Source organism: Microcaecilia unicolor, chromosome 9, assembly GCF_901765095.1.
Source record: "Microcaecilia unicolor chromosome 9, aMicUni1.1, whole genome shotgun sequence".
NCBI lineage: Eukaryota > Metazoa > Chordata > Amphibia > Gymnophiona > Siphonopidae > Microcaecilia > Microcaecilia unicolor.
In genome coordinates, this window is record NC_044039.1 from 191,085,201 (window position 1) to 191,106,303 (window position 21,103).

Sequence of the window (21,103 nt, forward strand, 5' to 3'; positions counted from 1 at the left end):
GTCTGAAGGCCTCAACCACCATAAGCCAGGGGCGTAGCCAGACACCCACATTTGGGTGGGCCTGGGCCCAAGATGGGTGGGCAGAAGAACTCCGCCCTGTCCCACAAGTGATTTGGTCTCTCACTCTCTTGCCTGCATGTCATATGGTCTCTCAAACATCCCCCCTACCCCGCATACCTTTTAAATAGCAGATTTTCACCGGCAGCGAGCAGCAACTAATACACACTGCTCATGTTGGCCCCACAGTCTTCCCTCTGATGCAGCTTCCTGTTTCCACATAGGCAGGAATACATCAGAAGGAAGGCTGTTATGCAGGAGGGACAGTTGTTGGGAGTTTTCGGCTGGTGGGGCTTGGGGATCCCTGCCAGCCACATCTTAGGTGTGCTGCTTACTGGATGGGCCTGTGCCCAAAATGTGTGGCCCACCCTTGGCTACACCACTGCCATAAGCTTCACTGAAAAGGTGAGTTTTCAAGCACTCTCAACTCTTTCAAGGAAGGCTCTAAGCCAAAGGAAGTTTATTCCAGAGGGAAGGTTGGAAAAATCTGCTGGAAAGAAGGAACACAAAGGAAATTCTGTTGGGAAGAACTGAGGAGACGGGTGGTAGTATATGGTAGCAGCAACAATTGAGCCAGAAAAGTTGGTGTACCAGAAGAGAACTATGCAGGAAACAGGAGTGGGAGACGGATCCAGGCACTTCGAACACAGACCAAGAATCACCCAATATGAAATGAGAACTTTTATTGATGACTCTTAATGATGACTTGACACTGTACCATGTTTTGGCACCAAACGTGTCTGCCTCAGGAGTCTCTTGAAAGTATTGTGTTGTAAAAATAACTGTCACAGATGAATCGGTCTTCGCTTGTAAACATAAACAGTCAAAAAAACGGTCTGTCTTCAAAGGCTAAATTACTGAAGGAGGTCTTGAAAAAGACTGTTTATTAAGAAAGAAGTGGTCTCTAGGACATCCGCTATCGGCAAATGCTGGTAAACAACTTGGTCTGTGTTCGAAGTGCCTGGATCCGTCTCCCACTCCTGTTTCCTGCAGCGTGCTTCCCCATGAGATTCTGGGGTTCTCTCCACTTCTGTGGTTTCTTTGCATTTATCTTGTGTATCAGTAGAGAAGTCATCAGCAGTGGCTGCTGTATTTGGCCTATTTAGATGCCATTATCAGTCATCACTGAACATAGTTATCCTTCTGGAGCCAATAGACTGGTATTTGAGAAGAGGGCAATGGTGTCATTAGATACTACAATGCATTGGAGCTGCCCCCTCCCCTCTTCCCCCCCAAAAGAGACTTTCAGACCCTCATTGGCCACATGAATCTTCAACCCTAGAAGTGAAATCACAGCATGGGAAACTCTGAGAAGTCAAGCAGGTGCCAGATGCTTGTATATTAAAAGATGGCCGTTAAAGATCCACACAGTTCATCCAGTCTTCCCAACAAGATGGCCAGAACCGCCCAACAATTTTGCAAACTGAAAACATTTTCATCATTGTCAACCTTAAAGTGTCTTCCCCTCCTCCTCTGACAGCATGTGACATGAATGTGAAATAATATACACGTATTTGTCCTTGCTATTTTATGGGTCACAGACTGTAGAAGTCTGACTGATATGGCCTTACTTGCCAACCGCTTGCCAAGGCCTTGTGCAGGGAGAGGAGAATTATTGTTGGGGTTCGAGGAGAAAAGAGTGCTTGCAGGAGTCTAGGGGGAGGGTAGGCATAAAGTATTTATTGAGGCCTGAGAATGGAAAGGGAGAAAATGCTTGCTGTGGACTGTGATGCAATTAATTAGATACAGAGGCTATCATACAAGTTCACATATTTGCAGGGATTTGAAAGTACATTTTCATTATAATGGTGATGGGGGATGGGGAGGGAGGAATTGCCAATGAGCTTCTTTACCTAGGGCCCAGCATAGAATGATTCCTGCCATTACTGCAAATAATTGAAAATTTCAAAACATGTCCTTTGTAAAGATTTAGACCATTAGCTAAATGTGAAAAGGTGAAGCCGCTGAGTGAAACACACACATTCACTGTGGGCACTTGTAGCACTCGTACACACTCATAACTGCAGATCCAATTATTACAGTGGTTGCTGCTCTTTTCCTTATGGAAGTCACATGTGATTAAAGAAAGCTCACGGAAAGAGCTCAGTATTAGAGAATGAAATGGGGACAGGGACAGAGCCCATGGGGACGGGGTGGAGACAGAACCCGAAGGGATGGGGACAAAGGTTGTATTTTGTATCCCTGGACATTTTAACAGGGTGGATTAGGATTCCTTGGGGTAGTAGAAGTCAGCTATTGTTGGGGCTGGAAGGGTAGAGGATGGTGGTGGTGGGGGGGGGGTCATTATAGTTGCTCATTGTTATTGTTTTCTATTTGTGATTTATAAACAATAGTTGCAGTGGCGTTCCTAGGGGGGCTGACACCTGGGGCGGATTGCCAATGCGCCCCGCCCCCCCGGTGCAGTGTGACCCCCGCCCCCCCCCCGGCGAAAGAACCCCCCCCAGGTGCATGCCGCTTGGGGGGGTGCCGCACGCCACTCAGCTTTGTTTGTTTCCATGCTCCCTTTGCCCCGGAACAGGAAGTAACTTGTTCTAGGGCAGAGGGAGCATGGAAATGAACAAAGCTGACTGGCGCACGGCACCCCCCCCAGTGGCGTGCACCCGGGGCGGACCGCCCTCACCGCCCCTCCCCCTTGGTATGCCACTGAATAGTTGCACAGCATATTGTTCCTTTCTAGACTTTAATAAAATGATTTTAAATATAAAATCATAAGTGTTTGAGGCTTCTACAGATGAGGACAGAGCCCACGGGGATGGGAACAGAACCTGCGGGGACGGAGACAGGGCCCACAGAGACAGAACCCGTGGGGACCCTGTGTTATTCTCTACTCAGTATACATAGGCTCAAATGTGCATTGGCCAGAAGATTCCGTCAGGATATTGTGCTTAAGATAGTTGACACGCACACTTGTGTCTTAATTGTTCAGAGTTTTTGCCTATTTGAAGAACTGCCAGGGAACTCCATGACTGCTGAGTGTGTTGAAGCTACATGTTTTAACAGCTGTTGCATTCCCATCAACAACAAAAGACGCTTGTAGTAACAAAAATGAGAGTTTAGGCTGAGATCTCGTTGGAATCTTGAGGTAAAATGCACATGAATGGAATACGCTGTAGCGTAATGCAACGTTGCCTTACCATTCCTGCTGTACGGTGCGTGGACTGGACAAAGACAGACAGTTTCTGCAAGAAACATGAGAAAGATGAGAATGTGTAGGTTTACATCATGAAAAGATGACCATTTATTCTAACGTATCAGATATCATACCTTGCTGTTTTCAAAGATTATTGTATCACCGGGGCAGGGCACTCTGTTCTTATCCCAGTTGGAGGCATTTTCAAAATTGGTATTCGGAATCCATTGCTTATATACAGCACCAGCAACATCTGCGAGGAAGATGATATATCCATAAAATACAGACTGATTACAGAAAGTTTCTAAAAAAAAAAAAAAAAAAGCAGACTAATGAACGTTTGTAAGAGTTCAACCTCTTTTTCTGAGTTGAGAATGCTGGATCTCATTGTAATCGCAACCTGAACTATGAATTATCAAGAAAGCATACCATAAATATCCATCTTTATAAACACTAAATAATAACATTATACACGATCTATACAAAACCGAACTCCTATCACATGACTGATTAACCTCTTTGCTATGAATAATCAAGCACTACCACTTTAAACCTTACACCGAATAAGGTCTCTCTGTAGTCAACGACCTAATGTATGTTATAATCCAATTTATTACTCAGGATCCTCATGCTATACAATAAGATATTCTTCTTTACCATGTATGTATACAATGTATGTTTACACCTTAACGCAAGACCAGTTGTAATTCTGCTACCCGGAAATGGCAACCGCCATTACGGCAACTGTAAGCCACATTGAGCCTGCAAATTGGTGGGAAAATGTGGGCTACAAATGCTACGAATAAATAAATAAATAAATAAATAAATAAATAAATCATGCCTGAGCTGTTCCCTAGAAGAGCATCTCGTAGCATATACTACTACTACTTAATATTTCTAGAGCGCTACTAGGGTTACGCAGCGCTGTACAGTTTAACAAAGAAGGACAGTCCCTGCTCGAAGGAGCTTACAATCTAAAGGACAAAATGTCAAGTCAGGGCAGTCAAGATTTCTTCAATGGACGTATAGTGGTTATGTGCCGAAGGCAACATCGAAGAGGTGGCAGAAACAACAGTTAAAGGCAATCCTCTAATAAGTTGCCCCCCCCTCCCCGCCCCCCAGATTTTGGGTCCATAATCAGAGCTCTGTAGGGGGCACCCTAGGTCAACTTTCACTCTTACAACCCTCCCCCCATTAACTTTCAGGCCCACTAGGCTGCAGCCCCCCCATGCCCCTACGATTTTGATAACTAAACTCATCACAAACATCCTTTCTTTAAGCTTGTGTGGCTGTCGAGACCTATTATTTTGCTTTGATTGCAGTTGTTCTTTGCTGTCCCCTTCCTCCAGGTTAAAATAAAGGCTGACCGTTTTTTTTTGAGGGGTCCTTTCACTAAGCTGCGGTAAAAGGAGCTGTGTACTAGCGGCGGCAGCAGGCCATTTTTCCGTACACTGAGGCCCTTTTCACCGCAGCAGGTAAAAAGGCCCAAAAAAAAGAAATGGCCCTGTGGGGGAGGGGAAGCACTTACTGCCACCCATTGAGGTAGTGGTAAGGGATCCTGTGGTAACCTGGCAGTAACTGGGCAGGGAGGTTACCCAATCACCGCTGGTTAATCCCTGCAGCAATATTTTTCCAATATTTCCGCTAGCACTGGAAATGCTGTGCACTGGGGGTGGAACTACCACCGGCGCCGTCGTTGGGCCGGCAGTAGTTTTGGGTGGGCTTGCCACTGCTTAGTAAAATGGCCCCTGCTCTTTGCTGCCCCCTAGGAGCTGCCGCCCTGGATTAAAAAAAAAACCATCTACTATAATAAAACTCACCCTCAACGTTCTGAAGACAACATTCTGAAGTCACTCAGTCATTCCCTGAAGGGTTCATGGATTCATGGTGGTGAAGCCACAACACTGACCATGTCTCTTTGCCCCACCCTCACATGACGGACCAATCAGAAAAAACACCCTCAACATTCTGAAACACAAAGGACCATCACAACACCGTTCCCAGGCAACACTAGGCAACGTAAGACGGACCAATCAGAGGAAACTACGTGACAATAAGGGAGGAGCATTCCCCAGCAGAATGGCTCATCTGTGCAGCACGGAGAGCACAGAACCACCGCTGGAAAAAAACAAAACAAAAAAAGACACACATCAACAACCTGCACACACACCGCACCCTCACACACACACACACACACACACAAAATAACTCTGTGACACATACACACACACACAAGCCACATGCTAGCGCCCGTTTCATTGGTTTCGGAAACGGGCCTTTTTTACTAGTCCATAATAAAACAACTCATACAAAACAAAGTTTATATAAATAATAGGGCTGCATTTTGATTATTTATTATTTACTTATTGGGATTTATTAACCGCCTTGATGAAGAGATTCACCCATGGCAGTGTAGGTACAGTTTAACATCAAACGTACAATTTTGTTAACAGCATAACAATAGTAAAATGAACAAGTATAAATATAAATACAATGAAAGAGGAGGAAAAACTCAAAAGCAGCAAACTAAAACCTAATACTAGGACTACCTACTAGACAAAACCGAACTCTTTATACCTGACTGCTTCAGTCACTCTGTCAGTAATGAACGTTAACGCACTACCACCTTATTTCTCACGCCGGAAATGAACTGATGATCTAATTTACTCTACCATTTATGAATTTAATGCAATATCACTTTGTATTTCTCATTCCGGAAATGGTGATTGCCACTACGGCGTACTGTAAGCCACATTGAGCCTGCAAAAAGGTGGGGAAATGTGGGATACAAATGCAACAAATAAATAACAGAGATATAGTACGACATCAGCAGAATACTAATGAAATATCTAATAAGCACGCAATTAGAACATTCAAATAACATAGATATGATACTACTGCTTTTCTATAACACAGCTTACCATATAGCTGAGGGGCCAAGTGCAGATACATAGATGGGGACAAGGTGTGTGGTACAGAGTCAGTTTGGATTAATAGATGAGTGGCTAAACTAAAGGCATGTTCTTTTTATAGTTAATCAGGATATAAGGAACTGTTCTAACTTACAGTGTGTGTAGCAAGCTAGTCCAGGTGCAGAATGATTAATCGCACAATGAAAGGTATTTTATTATTTATTTATGACTTGCGGGATAGCAAGACTGAAACTTGAAAATGTATTTGTTTCTTCCTATCGCAGCTCCTTGTGACTCTGGGCAAGTCACTTTACCCTCCATTGCCCCAGCTACAAAATAAGTACCTGTGAAATAATATGTAAGTCACTTTGATTGTAACAACAGAAGGTGGTATATCAAATCCCATCAACTCTTCCCTTCTCTAAAGGACTGATAATCTCCCTCTCTCTGAAGCTTTCCCTCTGGCCCATTCCGCCTCCTCTAACATCACTTCCTGTGTCTGTACGGGTGGGACAGATCAGAGGGAACATTTCTGACTAGGCCGTAGGCAACATATGTATTACCTACGGCCCTGAAAGCGATTAATGAAATAACTAACTTCCGCAAATCTTTGAAGACACATCCCTTCAACAAGGCCTACAAAGAGAACCCATAACCTTACACAACTACCTCACCAATCCACCCAATCATTAAAGTCCACCTTCTATCCTGCCTAACACCTTTCCTCTCTCTTCCCTTACTCAATCTTTGTACATCACCAACTATATCTGATATCATGGAATGACTATGTCATAACCAAACTCTGTAAGCCACGCTGAGCCTGCAAATAGGTGGGAAAATGTGGGATACAAATGTAATAAATAAGTAAACACTGCCGGGGTCCAGCAGAACGCCACCTTTAAGGTAGACTAGCACTGTGGGGGGAGGGTGATGTGGGGGGGGGGGGGGGGGAAGATGCCAGACTGCACCAAGGACAGGGGTTGGGAGTGGAAGAATGCAGAAGAGATGGTTGGCAGAGACGCTGCAATGTGATTTCTTTTTTTTTTTTTTAATCACAGAGTTAATTGCAATTAACTTGCAATGCTAATAAATTAATAAAATGAGTGAGATAAAATCCAAATCCTAGTATTTACTAAAACTGATACACTGAGAAATAATACAAATATTAACAACTGTAGCCATAGTTCTTAATTGAAATATCAACACCTGCAAGTTGTAATAATCAAGACTCATGACAAGCAAGAGGATAAGATATAGAAGATCCTTTATGATTAAGCATGATTTTATGTTTAAACGGTTTTTATTATGGAACTTTCATCAAATAAACCATTTCAAGACATATAACGCGTGAGGCTGAACAGAACTCCTCCGAAGATCAGACACAGAAAAAAAAACATCTTATGCACTTTTAACAATTTCCATAAACGTTTGATTGTATATTCCCTCCATCCTCTCCGCCCCTCCCTCCCAGCCCAACCCCTTCCCCCGTTACCATAAGCCTCCCCAAAACATATGACAACAGCATATATAACCAGTGATAAACATTCTCCAACCTTTTCCATCTGGGATCTCCTCCGGCCATCTGAGAGGCTCTCACATTGTTATACCACAATTCCAGTCCATTGATCATATTCCTCCACCATCTCAGCTCTGCTCCTCCCATGATTAAGCATGATTTTAATATCACAGATTTTTCTTAACACCAAGGAAAAGGAACAGACTAGGGAAGAAATTTGTTTATCAAATGAGAGCTGGGAATCTAATTGCACACCTGGCGGGCAACTAGGCGTTTCATCACAACACCTAATATGGTAATGAAGTCACTGAGGGACAGTGGAACAATTGAATCATTGTGGACAGAGACACCTGACTATTCCCCAAGGGAACCATATAGTTTCTGATTTTTCAGAATTTAGTTTCAAGCGATGTTTTTCCAGCCAGACAGTGATAGACTCAAGGTGGTGAAAATCAGGAGATAAGTCAAGAGGAAAAAATGAAGAGAATGGGAACACTAGGATGGCAAAAGGACTTTATTGCTGATGTGATTCATATGTGAAAAACACAACGGGCCGCATTTCAGCAGATGCCTGCAGCAGGGGTATATAATCTAAAAACAAAACAACCATAACTAAAATGAACGTCCATAATGAATTCATAAAAATTCAGTGCCCCCTTTACCAAAGTGTGATAGGCTCTACCTCTACGCGCATGCAGTGCATGCCAAAATGAGACTTCCGTCAGGCTAGCGCACCCCCCTGGTGGTAATTTTGGATTTGGAGCACACCCATACTGCCGGGACAAATGATTTTTTTTATTTCCTACTGCACGTGGCATTTCCGGCATTAATCAGTTGTTGGCACGCACCGACCGGTCACCTCGCATGTAGCGTGTGAGCCCTTACAGCTAGATCAATGAGTGGCGTTAGGGGCTCAGGCCGTAAATAGGTGCGCGCTGGTTTCAGTTTTACTACAGGACCTTTTCCTGGCCCATTGAAAAAACGCCCTTTTTCCCCATATGCGGTAAAAGCTGGCCCGGCACACACCAAAAACATGCGCTCACACTAACGTAGACCACTTTTTGCTGCCGCTTAGTAAAAGGATCCCTAAATGAGAATAAAATTTTAAACCATACTGGTGAACAACATTTTAAACATTAAAATCATCTTTAGAATTTTTTTATTTATTTTTGTTACATTTGTACCCCGCGCTTTCCCACACATGGCAGGCTCAATGAGGCTTACATGGGACAATGGAGGGTTAAGTCACTTGCCCAGAGTCACAAGGAGCTGCCTGTGTCTGAAGTGGGAATTGAACTCAGTTCCTCAGGACCAAAGTCCACCAACCTAACCACTAGGCCACTCCTCCACTGTTGCTACTATTTGAGATTCTACATGGAATGTTGCTATTCCACTAGAAGTCGGCCCTTGCAGATCACCAATGTGGTCGCGCAGGCTTCTGCGTGGAATGTTGCTAGTGGAATAGCAACATTCCATGTAGAATCTCCAATAGTAGCAACATTCCATGTAGAATCTCCAATAGTATCTATTTTATTTTTGTTACATTTGTACCCTGCGCTTTCCCACTCATGGCATGCTCAATGCGGCTTACATGGGGCAATGGAGGGTTAAGTGACTTGCCCAGAGTCACAAGGAGCTGCCTGTGCCTGAAGTGGGAATCGAACTCAGTTCCCCAGGACCAAAGTCCACCAACCTAACCACTAGGCCACTCCTCCACTGTTGCTACTATTTCAGATTCTACATGGAATGTTGCTATTCCACTAGAAGTCGGCCCTTGCAGATCACCAATGTGGCTGCGCAGGCTTCTGCTTCTGTGAGTGACGTCCTGCACAGAAGCCTTCTACATGGAATGTTGCTAGTGGAATAGCAACATTCCATGTAGAATCTCCAATAGTAGCAACATTCCATGTAGAATCTCCAATAGTATCTATTTTATTTTTGTTACATTTGTACCCTACGCTTTCCCACTCATGGCAAGCTCAATGCGGCTTACATATTATATACAGGTACTTATTTGTACCTGGGGCAATGGAGGGTTAAGTGACTTGCCCAGAGTCACAAGGAGCTGCCTGTGCCTGAAGTGGAAATCGAACTCAGTTCCTCAGTTCCCCAGGACCAAAGTCCACCACCCTAACCACTAGGCCACTCCTCCATTGAACTATCAAAATGATGGACTCTAAAATACAGATATACTTGGATAGGAAATGCATGGAAAGAACAAAATTGTTCAATTGTAACGTTGGGTGTCAGCATACTGTGATGCAAACCACTTTGGTTGTACCCACAGAAAGGTGGCATATCAAATCCATGACCCTTTACCCATTGACTTGTTCAGATCAATATATTAACTCCACCTTTTACAAAGCTGCACTAGCAGCAATGCCAACCCAGCCCATTCACTTTGAATGGACTGTGTTGGCATTACTGTACCGGCAGCCGCTAGTGCGGCTTTGGGGAAGAATGCACACGCTCTCTCTCCATCTTGAACCTTAATGATGTGTGTATTTATTTAGTATTTATTTATTTAGATTTTGCTCACACCTTTTTCAGTAGTAGCTCAAGGTGAATTACATTCAGGTACTCTGGATATTTCTCTGTCCCAGGAGAGCTCACAATCTAAGATTGTACCTGAGGCAATGGAGGGTTAAGTGACTTGCCCAAGATCACAAGGAGCAGCAGTGGGATTTGAACCGGCCACCTCTGGATTGCAAGACCAGTGCTCTAAGCACTAGGCCACTCCTCCACTCAGCAACATTCCATGTAGAATCACCAATAATAGCAACATTCCATGTAGAATCTCAACTAGTAGCAACATTCCAGAATCTCAAATAGTAGCAACATTCTATGTTCCAATGCACTAACCGCTAGGCTACTCCTCCACTAGCAACATTCCATGTAGAAGCCTGCCCTTGCAGATCAGCCGCGCAGGCTTCTGTTTCTGTGAGTCTGACGTCCTGCACGTACGTGCAGGATGTCAGACTCACAGAAACAGAAGCCTGCGCGGCTGATCTGCAAGGGCAGGCTTCTACATGGAATGTTGCTAGTGGAATAGCAACATTCCATGTAGAATCTCAAATAGTAAGAACAGAATCTCAAATAATTTATTTGGATTTTGCTCACACCCTTTTCAGTAGTAGCTCAAGGTGAGTTACATTCAGGTACTCTGGATATTTCTCTGTCCCAGGAGGGCTCACAATCTAAGTTTGTACCTGAGGCAACGGAGGGTTAAGTGACTTGCCCAAGATCACAAGGAGCAGCAGCAGCACTGGGATTTGAACAGGCCACCTCTGGATTGCAAGACCGGTACTCTAACCACTAGGCAACTCCTCCACTCCACTTCAGTAAATAAAACATACCAGTTTCCCAAAATAATGGCCTTTAAAAAAAAAAAACACACAGAAGGGTAATTTGATCTAAAGAAGATATTTGAATTACGCAAATTAAATGCAATATGAATTTTACTTTCATTTAATTTTTATTCATTCATTTTGGATGTTCATTTTAGTTATGTTTGTTTTCTTTTTAGATTATATACTCCTGATGCAGGCATCTGCTAAAATGTGGCCACGTCGGGTTTTTACATATGAATCACATCAGCAATACATTCCTTTTACCATTACGGTGTTCCCATTCTCCTAATTTTTTTTTCCTCTCAACTTGTTGTCTCCTGATTTTCACCACCTTGGGTGATACCATCAGTGACAGACAAGAATGGAGAGAGACGGTCCATACTGACAAATATTTGGATGTCATTAGAATAACTGAAGAAATCAAAGCTCAGAGAGAAATGGAGAGAGAAAGAAATTAAAGAGATGGAAACCTGCAGAACCCCACGGACTAGAGACCTGGGGCAGAGGACTCAGAATTCCAGTTGACCTGGAAGGAATGGTCTGACAAAAAGGGTCTGAAGCAGTTGACCACAGCGTCGACTATGCCCAGATCTTCCAGCTGGGACAGTAGGAACAGCAATTCAAGAGGCCTATCTGTAGTTGAGTCCGAGGTCATGCTTGTGAGTAGACAATGCTAGGTAGTTCTGGAGGGGCTTGCCAGATAAGAATCATAAAACAGGCAGCGATTTCCACACAGGCTCCTTAGTGCTTGGGCTGATATTAGGAGAGGCCTCTCATCCCAACAAATAAGGACTGGGAAAGTAAAATGGGGTTGTTGGCAAGACAAATGTAACCAACCGTAGAAGAAAGAACAAAATAAGGCAGAAGCAGGTCTGCCCAAAGGAGAATGCCTGCTCCTTAAGTGCATACCAGAGGCAGCTTTGCAGCACTGCAGATACATTTAAAAGGGTATTAAAGGAAGAACCTGCAGAACTGTGATATTACTGGGCAGACAAGGGGCAGAGCCAGCACAGAGCAGCATAACAGGCCAGGCAGGTTCAACAGACAGATGGGTGGGCTAGACGGATTGAGAGCAGAGCTAACAGAGAACAGCAAAACGGGCCAGGCAAGTTCAACAGGCTGAAGAAAGGGGTGCGGGAAGGAGAGAAGGGTAGAATTACTACCCACAGTACAGCTTGCACAACACATACCTGCACAGACTTAGTAACATGCTCCAGCCATGAGGTAGTCTGGTCTCCAGATCACTTTCTATTGTCACCCGCTAAGAAAGGGCTGAACCAAGAAAAATGTCATGCCATGCATTTCCAATGTATAAAGTTGAGCTAGTAAAATAGAATATTTCTGTACCTTGAAAACAACAGATATATCTAATCGATCAGTATTCAGCCTCATCGTACAATCCTTAATTCTCACACAACTAGACTATTGCAATGCAATCTACTCAGGCTGCAAAGAACAAATCATAAAGAAACTACAAACAGCTCAAAATACAGCTGCCAGACTCATTCTCAGGAAAACAAGATACAAAAGACCCCCCCACCCCCACCCACCCACACACTACAAGCACTCCACTGGCTCCCAATCAAAGCCTGCATATACTTCAAACTCTGCACCATGGTCTGGCTCATAATCCACGGCAAAGTGCCCTCATACCTCTCAGACATGATTATCCTATTTCTCAAAAACACAGTGAAGGAAGCGAGAAACTACTTGACCCTTCACTATCCCCTATGCCACAAGCTTATCTACAAGTCCATTCACTCAGTTAACTTCCCCTACCAAAGCTCCAAGATGTGGAATACCCTGACCAAGTCACTAAGATCCCTAACACCCCACACCAAATTTAGGAAACACACAACAGAAATGAACTCGATGACTGACCCTCCACAACTTCAGATATAACTCACTTAAAACTCTTCGAAAAACTAATTCTTTTGTACCTTTTCACCTCTACCTTTCATCTTAAAATGCAACTCTGTACCTCTCCCAATCAAACTGCATCTCTCCACCCCTTCCAACCTAAATATGTAAGCCACATTGAACCAAACATGTTTGGAAAATATGGGATATAAATACTCCTATAAATGAATTTTAAATAAATAAACAGATATATCTAATTGATCAGAAAACAAAACTTTGACCCTGCACCATCTCTTTAACATCTCAAATGATTAACCGCAGACAACAGAAGAATCTCTTGAATTATGCTCTTTCCTAAAACCTCCCTGGCCAGGATCCAACAGCCGCTGCACATCCACAAAGTAAGTTATCTGCCATAATAACTCTCTCAACAATTTCTAAGAAGAAGAATAACTTGGAGACACTTGGGAACCAGAGACAGGCTTTATCAAGTTATAATTCCAGATCACAATAATAGGAACCCTAGAGCCAAGTGAAAAAACTACTACTACTACTATTTATCAATTCTAACGCGCTACTAGACGTACGCAGCACTGTACACTTGAACATGAAGAGACAGTCCCTGCTCGACAGAGCTTACAATCTAATTAGGACAGAGAAACAGGACAAATAAGGGATAAGGACAAAGGGTAGCAAGATTCCGGAATCCCAATAATAGCAAGATTCCGGAATCCCAAAGACTACTAGTACTACTTATCATTTCTAAAGCGCTACTAGACGTACGCAGCGCTGTACACTTGAACATGAAGAGACAGTCCCTGCTCGACAGAGCTTACAATCTAATTAGGACAGACAAACAGGACAAACAAGAGATAAGGGAATATTAAAGTGAGGATGATAAAATAAGGGTTCTGAACAAGTGAACAAGGGTTAGGAGTTAAAAGCAGCATCAAAAGGTGGGCTTTTAGCTTAGATTTGAAGACGGCCAGAGATGGAGCTTGACGTACCGGCTCAGGAAGTCTGTTCCAGGCATATGGTGCAGCAAGATAAAAGGAACGGAGTCTGGAGTTAGCAGTGGAGGAGAAGGATGCAGATAAGAGAGATTTACCCAGTGAACGGAGTTCCCGGGGAGGAATGTAGGGAGAGATGAGAGTGGAGAGGTACTGAGGAGCTGCAGAGTGAATGCACTTATAGGTCAATAAGAGGAGTTTGAACTGAAAAGTGACAACATTCCTGACCGCAGGCCTTGAGACACATCCAGCCGGTCAGGTTTTCAGGATATTCACAATGAATATGTACAAGATAGATTTGCATACAATGGAGGCAGCGTTAGGAAACTTCTCTCCTGCATATTCACTGTGCATGTTTTGAAAATCAATCTGGCTTGGTGTTTCTGCTTACTGGGTTAAGAATCCCTGGTCTATGTCTGTTGCTTTCTTGGGAGTTCATGATTAAAACACTACAGAGAGTATCTCAATAAAACTGGTTAGCTAATACCGTCCTTATAATAACCCATTGTAATTGAATTTCCTCTTGTTTCTTTTCCTTCTAGTCTTTTTCTTCTCTCTCATTAATTAAATTTAAATATTGTGAACTGCTTAGACTTTTTTTTGTGCTATTTGCATTATATCAAATAAAAGTGAAATGTGACAATTATGCTGTAGAAGACATTTCCCTTGATGACTCACGTTCAGAAGACAACTGAGGTGAAAAGACGGTAATGATACCGTAGTATTAATCCTTGTGTATAGAAACAGAATAATCTAGAAGGCTCCAGTCTATAGAATCTGAGCCGTATTCAAATGGACCCATTTTTGTGAGAACCTCTGTAAACTCCTGCATCCAAACATTATAACCAGGCCTTTTGGATATGCTGTGAGATGAATTCCTCTTGCTTAAATCGTGACTAAAGCTGAAACAAGCAACAAATAAAGGCACCCTTTTACTAAGCCGTGATAAGGCTACCTTGGCGATGGCATGCGGCAAATCGGCCCTACCATCGGGCTACCACAGGAGCCCGGCCATAGAGCAGGTGTGTGCCACATACCATTTTCCACTGCTCAAAAAATAACTTAGGGGTCCTTTTATGAAGCTGCAGCAAAAGGGGGCCTACACGGGTGTCACCCAGGTCCCCTTTTACCACAGCAGTTAAAAAGAAGGTCTTTTTTTTTTTTTTTTGCAAGAAATGGCTGTGTAACAAGTGAAGCACTTGTCGCCACCCATTGAGGTGTCAGTAAGAGTTCTCGTGCTAACCCAGCAGTAACCCCCTGGAGGAGTAGCCTAGTGGTTAGTGCAGTGGACTTTAATCCTGGGGAACTGAATTCAATTCCCACTGCAGCTCCTTGTGACTCTGGGCAAGTCACTTAACCCTCCATTGCCCCTGGTACAAAATAAGTACCTGAATATATGTAAACCGCTTTGAATGTAGTTGCAAAAACTTCAAAAAGGCAGTATATCAAGTCCCATTTCCCTTTCCCTATTTGAGATTCTAGATGGAATGTTGCTACTATTGAGATTCTAGATGGAATGATGCTACTATTGAGATTCTGTTGCTACTATTTGAGATTCTACATGGAACGTTGCTATTCCACTAGCAACATTCCATGTAGAAGCCTGCCCTTGCAGATCAGCCGTGCAGGCTTCTGTTTCTGTGAGACAGGACGTCAGACTCACAGAAACAGAAGCCTGCACAGCTGCATTGCTGATCTGCAAGGGCAAGCTTCTACATGGAATATTGCTAGTGGAAGAGTAGCCCAGCGGTTAGTTCAGTGGATGTTGATCCTGGGGAACTGAGTTCAATTCCCACTGTAGCTCCTTGTGGCTCTGGGCAAGTCACTAAACCCTCCATTGCCCCTGGTACAAAATAAGTACCTGAATATATGTAAACCGCTTTGAATGTAGTTGCAAAAACTTCAAAAAGGCAGTATATCAAGTCCCATTTCCCTTTCCCTTATGACATCACAATATCAGAAGTGAGCCAAGTATCGGGCAATCAAGCCATTGTGACATCACTGATGAGGTTGGCTCTTATTGGTGGAATGAGTGGAGGAGTAGCCTAGTGGTTAGTGCAGTGGACTTTGATCCTGGGGAACTGAGTTCAATTCCCACTGTAGCTCCTTGTGGCTCTGGGCAAGTCACTTAACCCTCCATTGCCCCTGGTACAAAATAAGTACCTGAATATATGTAAACCGCTTTGAATGTAGTTGCAAAAACTTCAAAAAGGCAGTATATCAAGTCCCATTTCCCTTTCCCCAACCAGGCAGCATGCAGCACTGCCCAATTACCACCAGGTACACACCAGTGCTACAAAAATTGAAATATTTTTGCAGTGCCAGAAATGGCACATGCTAGGGGAGGGAACTACCGCCAGGCTGCTGCGGTAGTCTGGCGGTACTTCCCTTTTAGGGAGCGGCAAGCCTGCGTTGGGCTTACCGTCGCTTCGTAAAAGGGCCCCTTTATTTTTACAGCGCCGGGGACTTACCAGATGGTAAACAGGCAACACCACGCACTGCCTGTTTACTGCCAGGTTAGCATGGGAGCCCTTACCATGTCCTACATAGGAGGCAGTAAGGGCTCCCCCAGGAAATGGCCGTGCGGCAAGTGCTTAACTTACTGCACGGTCGCTTCCGTTTTAAAACCCTATCCTTTTAGCACCTGCTATGGTAAAGGGGGGGGGGGGGGGGCTCGGCAAGCGGCAAACCCCTGCGCTGATGCCACCACAGAGGTCCTTTTACTACAGCTTGGTAAAAGAACCCCAAAACGCTTTGTGAAGAGATTGAATTTTTTTAAATACAGAAGGATTGGAAGTGGACGGTGAGAGTGTCACAAGTCCCTGAAGCAGATTGCAAAATGGGGCACCACATCAGATTGCTCTGCAATCTGCTCGAATTTTAAGTGCTTATGACACTTTACTAATTGAAACATTAGACATTTCTGCCAGGTGGCGCACTCATTAATTTATTATGAATATTTTGGGCACAAGACATGTTTAATTTGGACACAATTTGCACAATTTACAATGAGAGATCAGTACGTAGCAAATATTGTGACAAGCTAGCTGGCTTTTGCCAGCAAGTTATCAGTGATTAATTGCTATACATAACATCTGCTGGGAAGCAGTATAAGGGTTTCTTGCACTGAGTTTCTCTTATTGTATTAAAGATACTTAAAGTAATATCAAAACAATATTTATTGTGCTACTAATAGTTTAATGGCTATAGAAGAGCGTCTTTAGTGATTGATTAGAGCTGAAATAAGGACAGCTTATGTCTAAACCCACCTCCCAAACCCACCTCCCCACTCCCCCCGTTTTCTATTTCTGTTGATGGCTCTCTCATTCTCCCTGTCTCCTCAGCTCGAAACCTTGGGGTCATCTTTGACTCTTCTCTCTCCTCTGCTCATATCCAGCAGACCGCCAAGACCTGTCGTTTCTTTCTTTACAACATCCGTAAAATCCGCCCCTTTCTTTCCGAGCACTCTACCAAAACCCTCATCCACACCCTTGTCACCTCTCGTTTAGACTACTGCAATCTGCTTCTTGCTGGCCTCCCACTTAGTCACCTCTCCCCTCTCCAGTCGGTTCAAAACTCTGCTGCCCGTCTCATCTTCCGCCAGGGTCGCTTTACTCATACTACCCCTCTCCTCAAGACCCTTCACTGGCTCCCTATCCGTTTTCGCATCCTGTTCAAACTTCTTCTACTAACCTATAAATGTATTCACTCTGCTGCTCCCCAGTATCTCTCCACACTCGTCCTTCCCTACACCCCTTCCCGTGCACTCCGCTCCATGGATAAATCCTTCTTATCTGTTCCCTTCTCCACTACTGCCAACTCCAGACTTCGCGCCTTCTGTCTCGCTGCACCCTACGCCTGGAATAAACTTCCTGAGCCCCTACGTCTTGCCCCATCCTTGGCCACCTTTAAATCTAGACTGAAAGCCCACCTCTTTAACATTGCTTTTGACTCGTAACCACTTGTAACCACTCGCCTCCACCTACCCTCCTCTCTTCCTTCCCGTTCATATTAATTGATTTGATTACTTTATTTATTTTTTGTCTATTAGATTGTAAGCTCTTTGAGCAGGGACTGTCTTTCTTCTATGTTTGTGCAGCGCTGCGTATGCCTTGTAGCGCTATAGAAATGCTAAATAGTAGTAGTAGTAGTAGTAGTAAATCCGTGCTTCCCAAACCTGGTCCTGGAGGCACCCCAGACATGTCAGGTTTTCAGGATATCTACAATGAATGATTCATTGTGGATATCCTGAAAACCTGACATGTCTGGGGTGCCTCCAGGACCAGGTTTGGGATCCACTGGTCTAGACTTTTCACTGGGATTGTGGCCACCAGTCAGTACAGAGAATGCAGCTTCTTTCTGTGCTGCAAAGAATCTCCCTTTAACAAGAAGGTAAATGCAGCTGCTGAATCAGATTTTCAGATTTCTAAATTGATGTCACTGATATGAGGTGTCCTGCATGACAAATTCTCATTTCAGTCTGATGAAACTGCAGCAATGCAGACGCCCCTACACCATGGGGTCTGATGTGTCTGAAAACTTACACTTCATTATGGTGGGTGACTTTGAAATGCAGAGGTCTGTTTAATATTCTGAGCTTTGCATCTAGACCTCCGATTTACAAACGCCCTAATTATGCATGTAACAAATATTGAGGCATCCAGAGGGAATTAAGGGATCACAATGTGTTCAGGGACTAGACTCTAAAGCTCCATGAAAGGCAGCTGAATTAATGCACATTTATTTATTGGGCTTTATTAACCACCTTTACGAAGAGAATTCACTCAAGGCGGTGCACAGCTGGCACAGTAACGTAAAACAATTTTGTTAACAGCATAACAATAGTAAAATAATCAAGAATAAATATCTACTATAATAAAAAGCACCTCCAACGTTCTGAAGCTGACTCCGTGGCAGTGAAGGGTTTGTAGGGTTCGTGCTGGCTGTATCCATCTCCTGTCCTGACATCTGTATGCTTCTTGGTTTGTCACAAGCAGCAGTGACCAACCAAAGGATAGCAGCAAGAGGCACACCAACGTACCCTCAATCCGTGCCCAACGTCGCCGGCATCAACACTGCCGGTACAGCTACTGCTACCACCCCCCGGCAAGCCACTCGCTGCCTCCCTGACAAACCCCCTCCCAGACACATGACGCCCTGCCCCCTGGGTCCGCAGCCATCGCCTTCGCTCACCCCTCCACCCCCCCCCCCCCGAGGTCGCCGCCACGGGGCTGGGCCCCCTGCATTGAAATCACAGTCTCACCTCCATGAAAGCAGCGCTGCGGGTAGCAGAACGCCTCCCTTCAGCCCACCTTGCGTCCCGCCATTGCAGAAGTTGCATCAGACAAGGGTGGGACACAGGGAGGGAAGGAGGCACAAAGGGAGGCATTCTGATGCCTGCAGCCTGCTTTCACGGAGGTGAGACTGCGATTTCAATGCAGAGGGCAGTCGACGATGGAGGGTGGGTGGGACTGTGGCGCCGGGCCCCCCTTGGAGCCCAAGGCCCAGGGAATTTTGTCCCCCCTGCCCCCCTCTCAGCAGCTATGTCTCCACCCCCTACCATTTCAGTGTGGGGGGGAGGGGTCCTGAGACCAGATGGGGGGAGGGGGTCCTGAGACCAGAGAGGGGGGTGAGGGGGTCCTGAGACCAGAGAGGGGGTCCTGAGAGGGGGGGATGAGACCAGAGAAGGGGGGTGGAGAGGGTCCTAAGACCAGAAGGGAGGGGGAGAGGGGAGGGGGTCCAGAGACCTGAGAGGGGAGGGGGAGAGAAGAGAGGGGGGAGATGGGAGAGGGAGAGGGAGAGGGGGTCCTGAGACCAGAGAGGGAGGGGGAGGTATCTCTGTCACACAAACACTCTCTCTCACACAGTCAGTGTCTTTCTCTCTCACACTGTCTCTCACAAACTCTATCACATTCACTCTCTATGTGTCACACAGTCACTCTCAAACACTCTGGTCTCATACACTCTCTCAGTCTCACAGAGAGTCTGTGTATCGCACACATACTCTCTCACACTCTGTCTCACACACACACTCTTACATACACTGTATCTGTGTGAAACACACTCTCTCACACTCACTGTAGCTCACATACGCACTCACACACACACATTCTCTCTCTCACAGACACACTTGCACCCACACTCAATCTCTCTCTGTCACACACACACACTCGCACATTCACTTTATCTCTCACACAGTCAATCTCACACACTCTCTCTCAAACATACACACTCCGAGGAAAACCTTGCTAGCGCCTGTTTCATTTGTGTCAGAAACGGGCCTTTTTTACTAGTAAATACAATAAATGAGGTAAACTGGAAAACAGTAAGGGGTATGTTTACTAAGGTGTGTTAACGTTTTTAACGTGCCTGTAAATTTAAGGTGCATTAAATGCTAATGTGCCTATACATTTCTATGGGTGCGTTAGCATTTAAGGTGCATTAAATGCTAACGTGCCTATACATTTCTATGGGTGCGTTAGCATTTAACGCGCATAAACCCTTTACGCGCATTAAAATGCTAACGTGCCCATAGCGTCACTTAGCGTAAATTTGAAACCTAATAATAGAACTACCATGAAACAGTATCAAAAATATACATGTTTAACGGCACTGGAATTCAAATACCAGAGATATAATACATTTTATGTGTGAATCTAAGCATAGGTGTGATCATATGGCATTAGGGGCTCCTATTAAACACTGTAATGATGTATTTGTCTTATTTACATTTTGAACTGAAATTTCTACCAGTGTTCATCTGGACTGAAACTTAATCCAGAAGTAGATATGTTTAGATCCTGGAACTCTGGTGACCGTCATCTAAAGCTCCATCAAAAATGAAGGTAGTCTGCTCAGGTAAACAGATGCCTAGCATTGTATTCGTATTACCCTATGTATGCGGTGTCTGATTTACCAGACTTAATTTCTACTTTAAGAGTAGCTGCAATCCCCATATCCCATTTATCTACCCTCATAATCAAAGACCCAGAGCATGGTAAACAGCAGACTACCAATTATACCACTGGAATTCCTTTCTAAGCATTTTCTTCCTATTTTTCACTATTAAGAAAATTCAAAGCTATATAATCATGTGTATGTACATCTGAATTTTCTTAATTATGACAAAATACCAAGAAAATGATTCCAATTTGCTCTTGAAACAGCACCCTGAATGCTAAGTGTATACCAGTATAAACCAGCAGCGACCACCAAAGGGACACAAGCTTAGGGAGACAGACCCAGCT

General features: G+C 44.3%; 1 protein-coding gene across 2 annotated transcripts in view; it reads right to left on the minus strand.

Moving 5' to 3' along the window:
* The window catches only part of AMN (amnion associated transmembrane protein), a 98,487-nt gene that overhangs the window by 77,052 nt on the left and 332 nt on the right, over positions 1-21,103 (minus strand). The window contains exons 2-3 of one of the 2 annotated variants that reach the window (XM_030214303.1): positions 3,343-3,461; positions 3,213-3,257 (exon numbers count right to left, since the gene is read on the minus strand). In XM_030214303.1, coding sequence (XP_030070163.1) covers positions 3,213-3,257; positions 3,343-3,461 — 164 coding nt within the window. Of the gene's footprint in view, positions 1-3,212; positions 3,258-3,342; positions 3,513-21,103 lie in introns of both variants that reach the window. The other variant, XM_030214302.1, reaches the window with a different exon arrangement.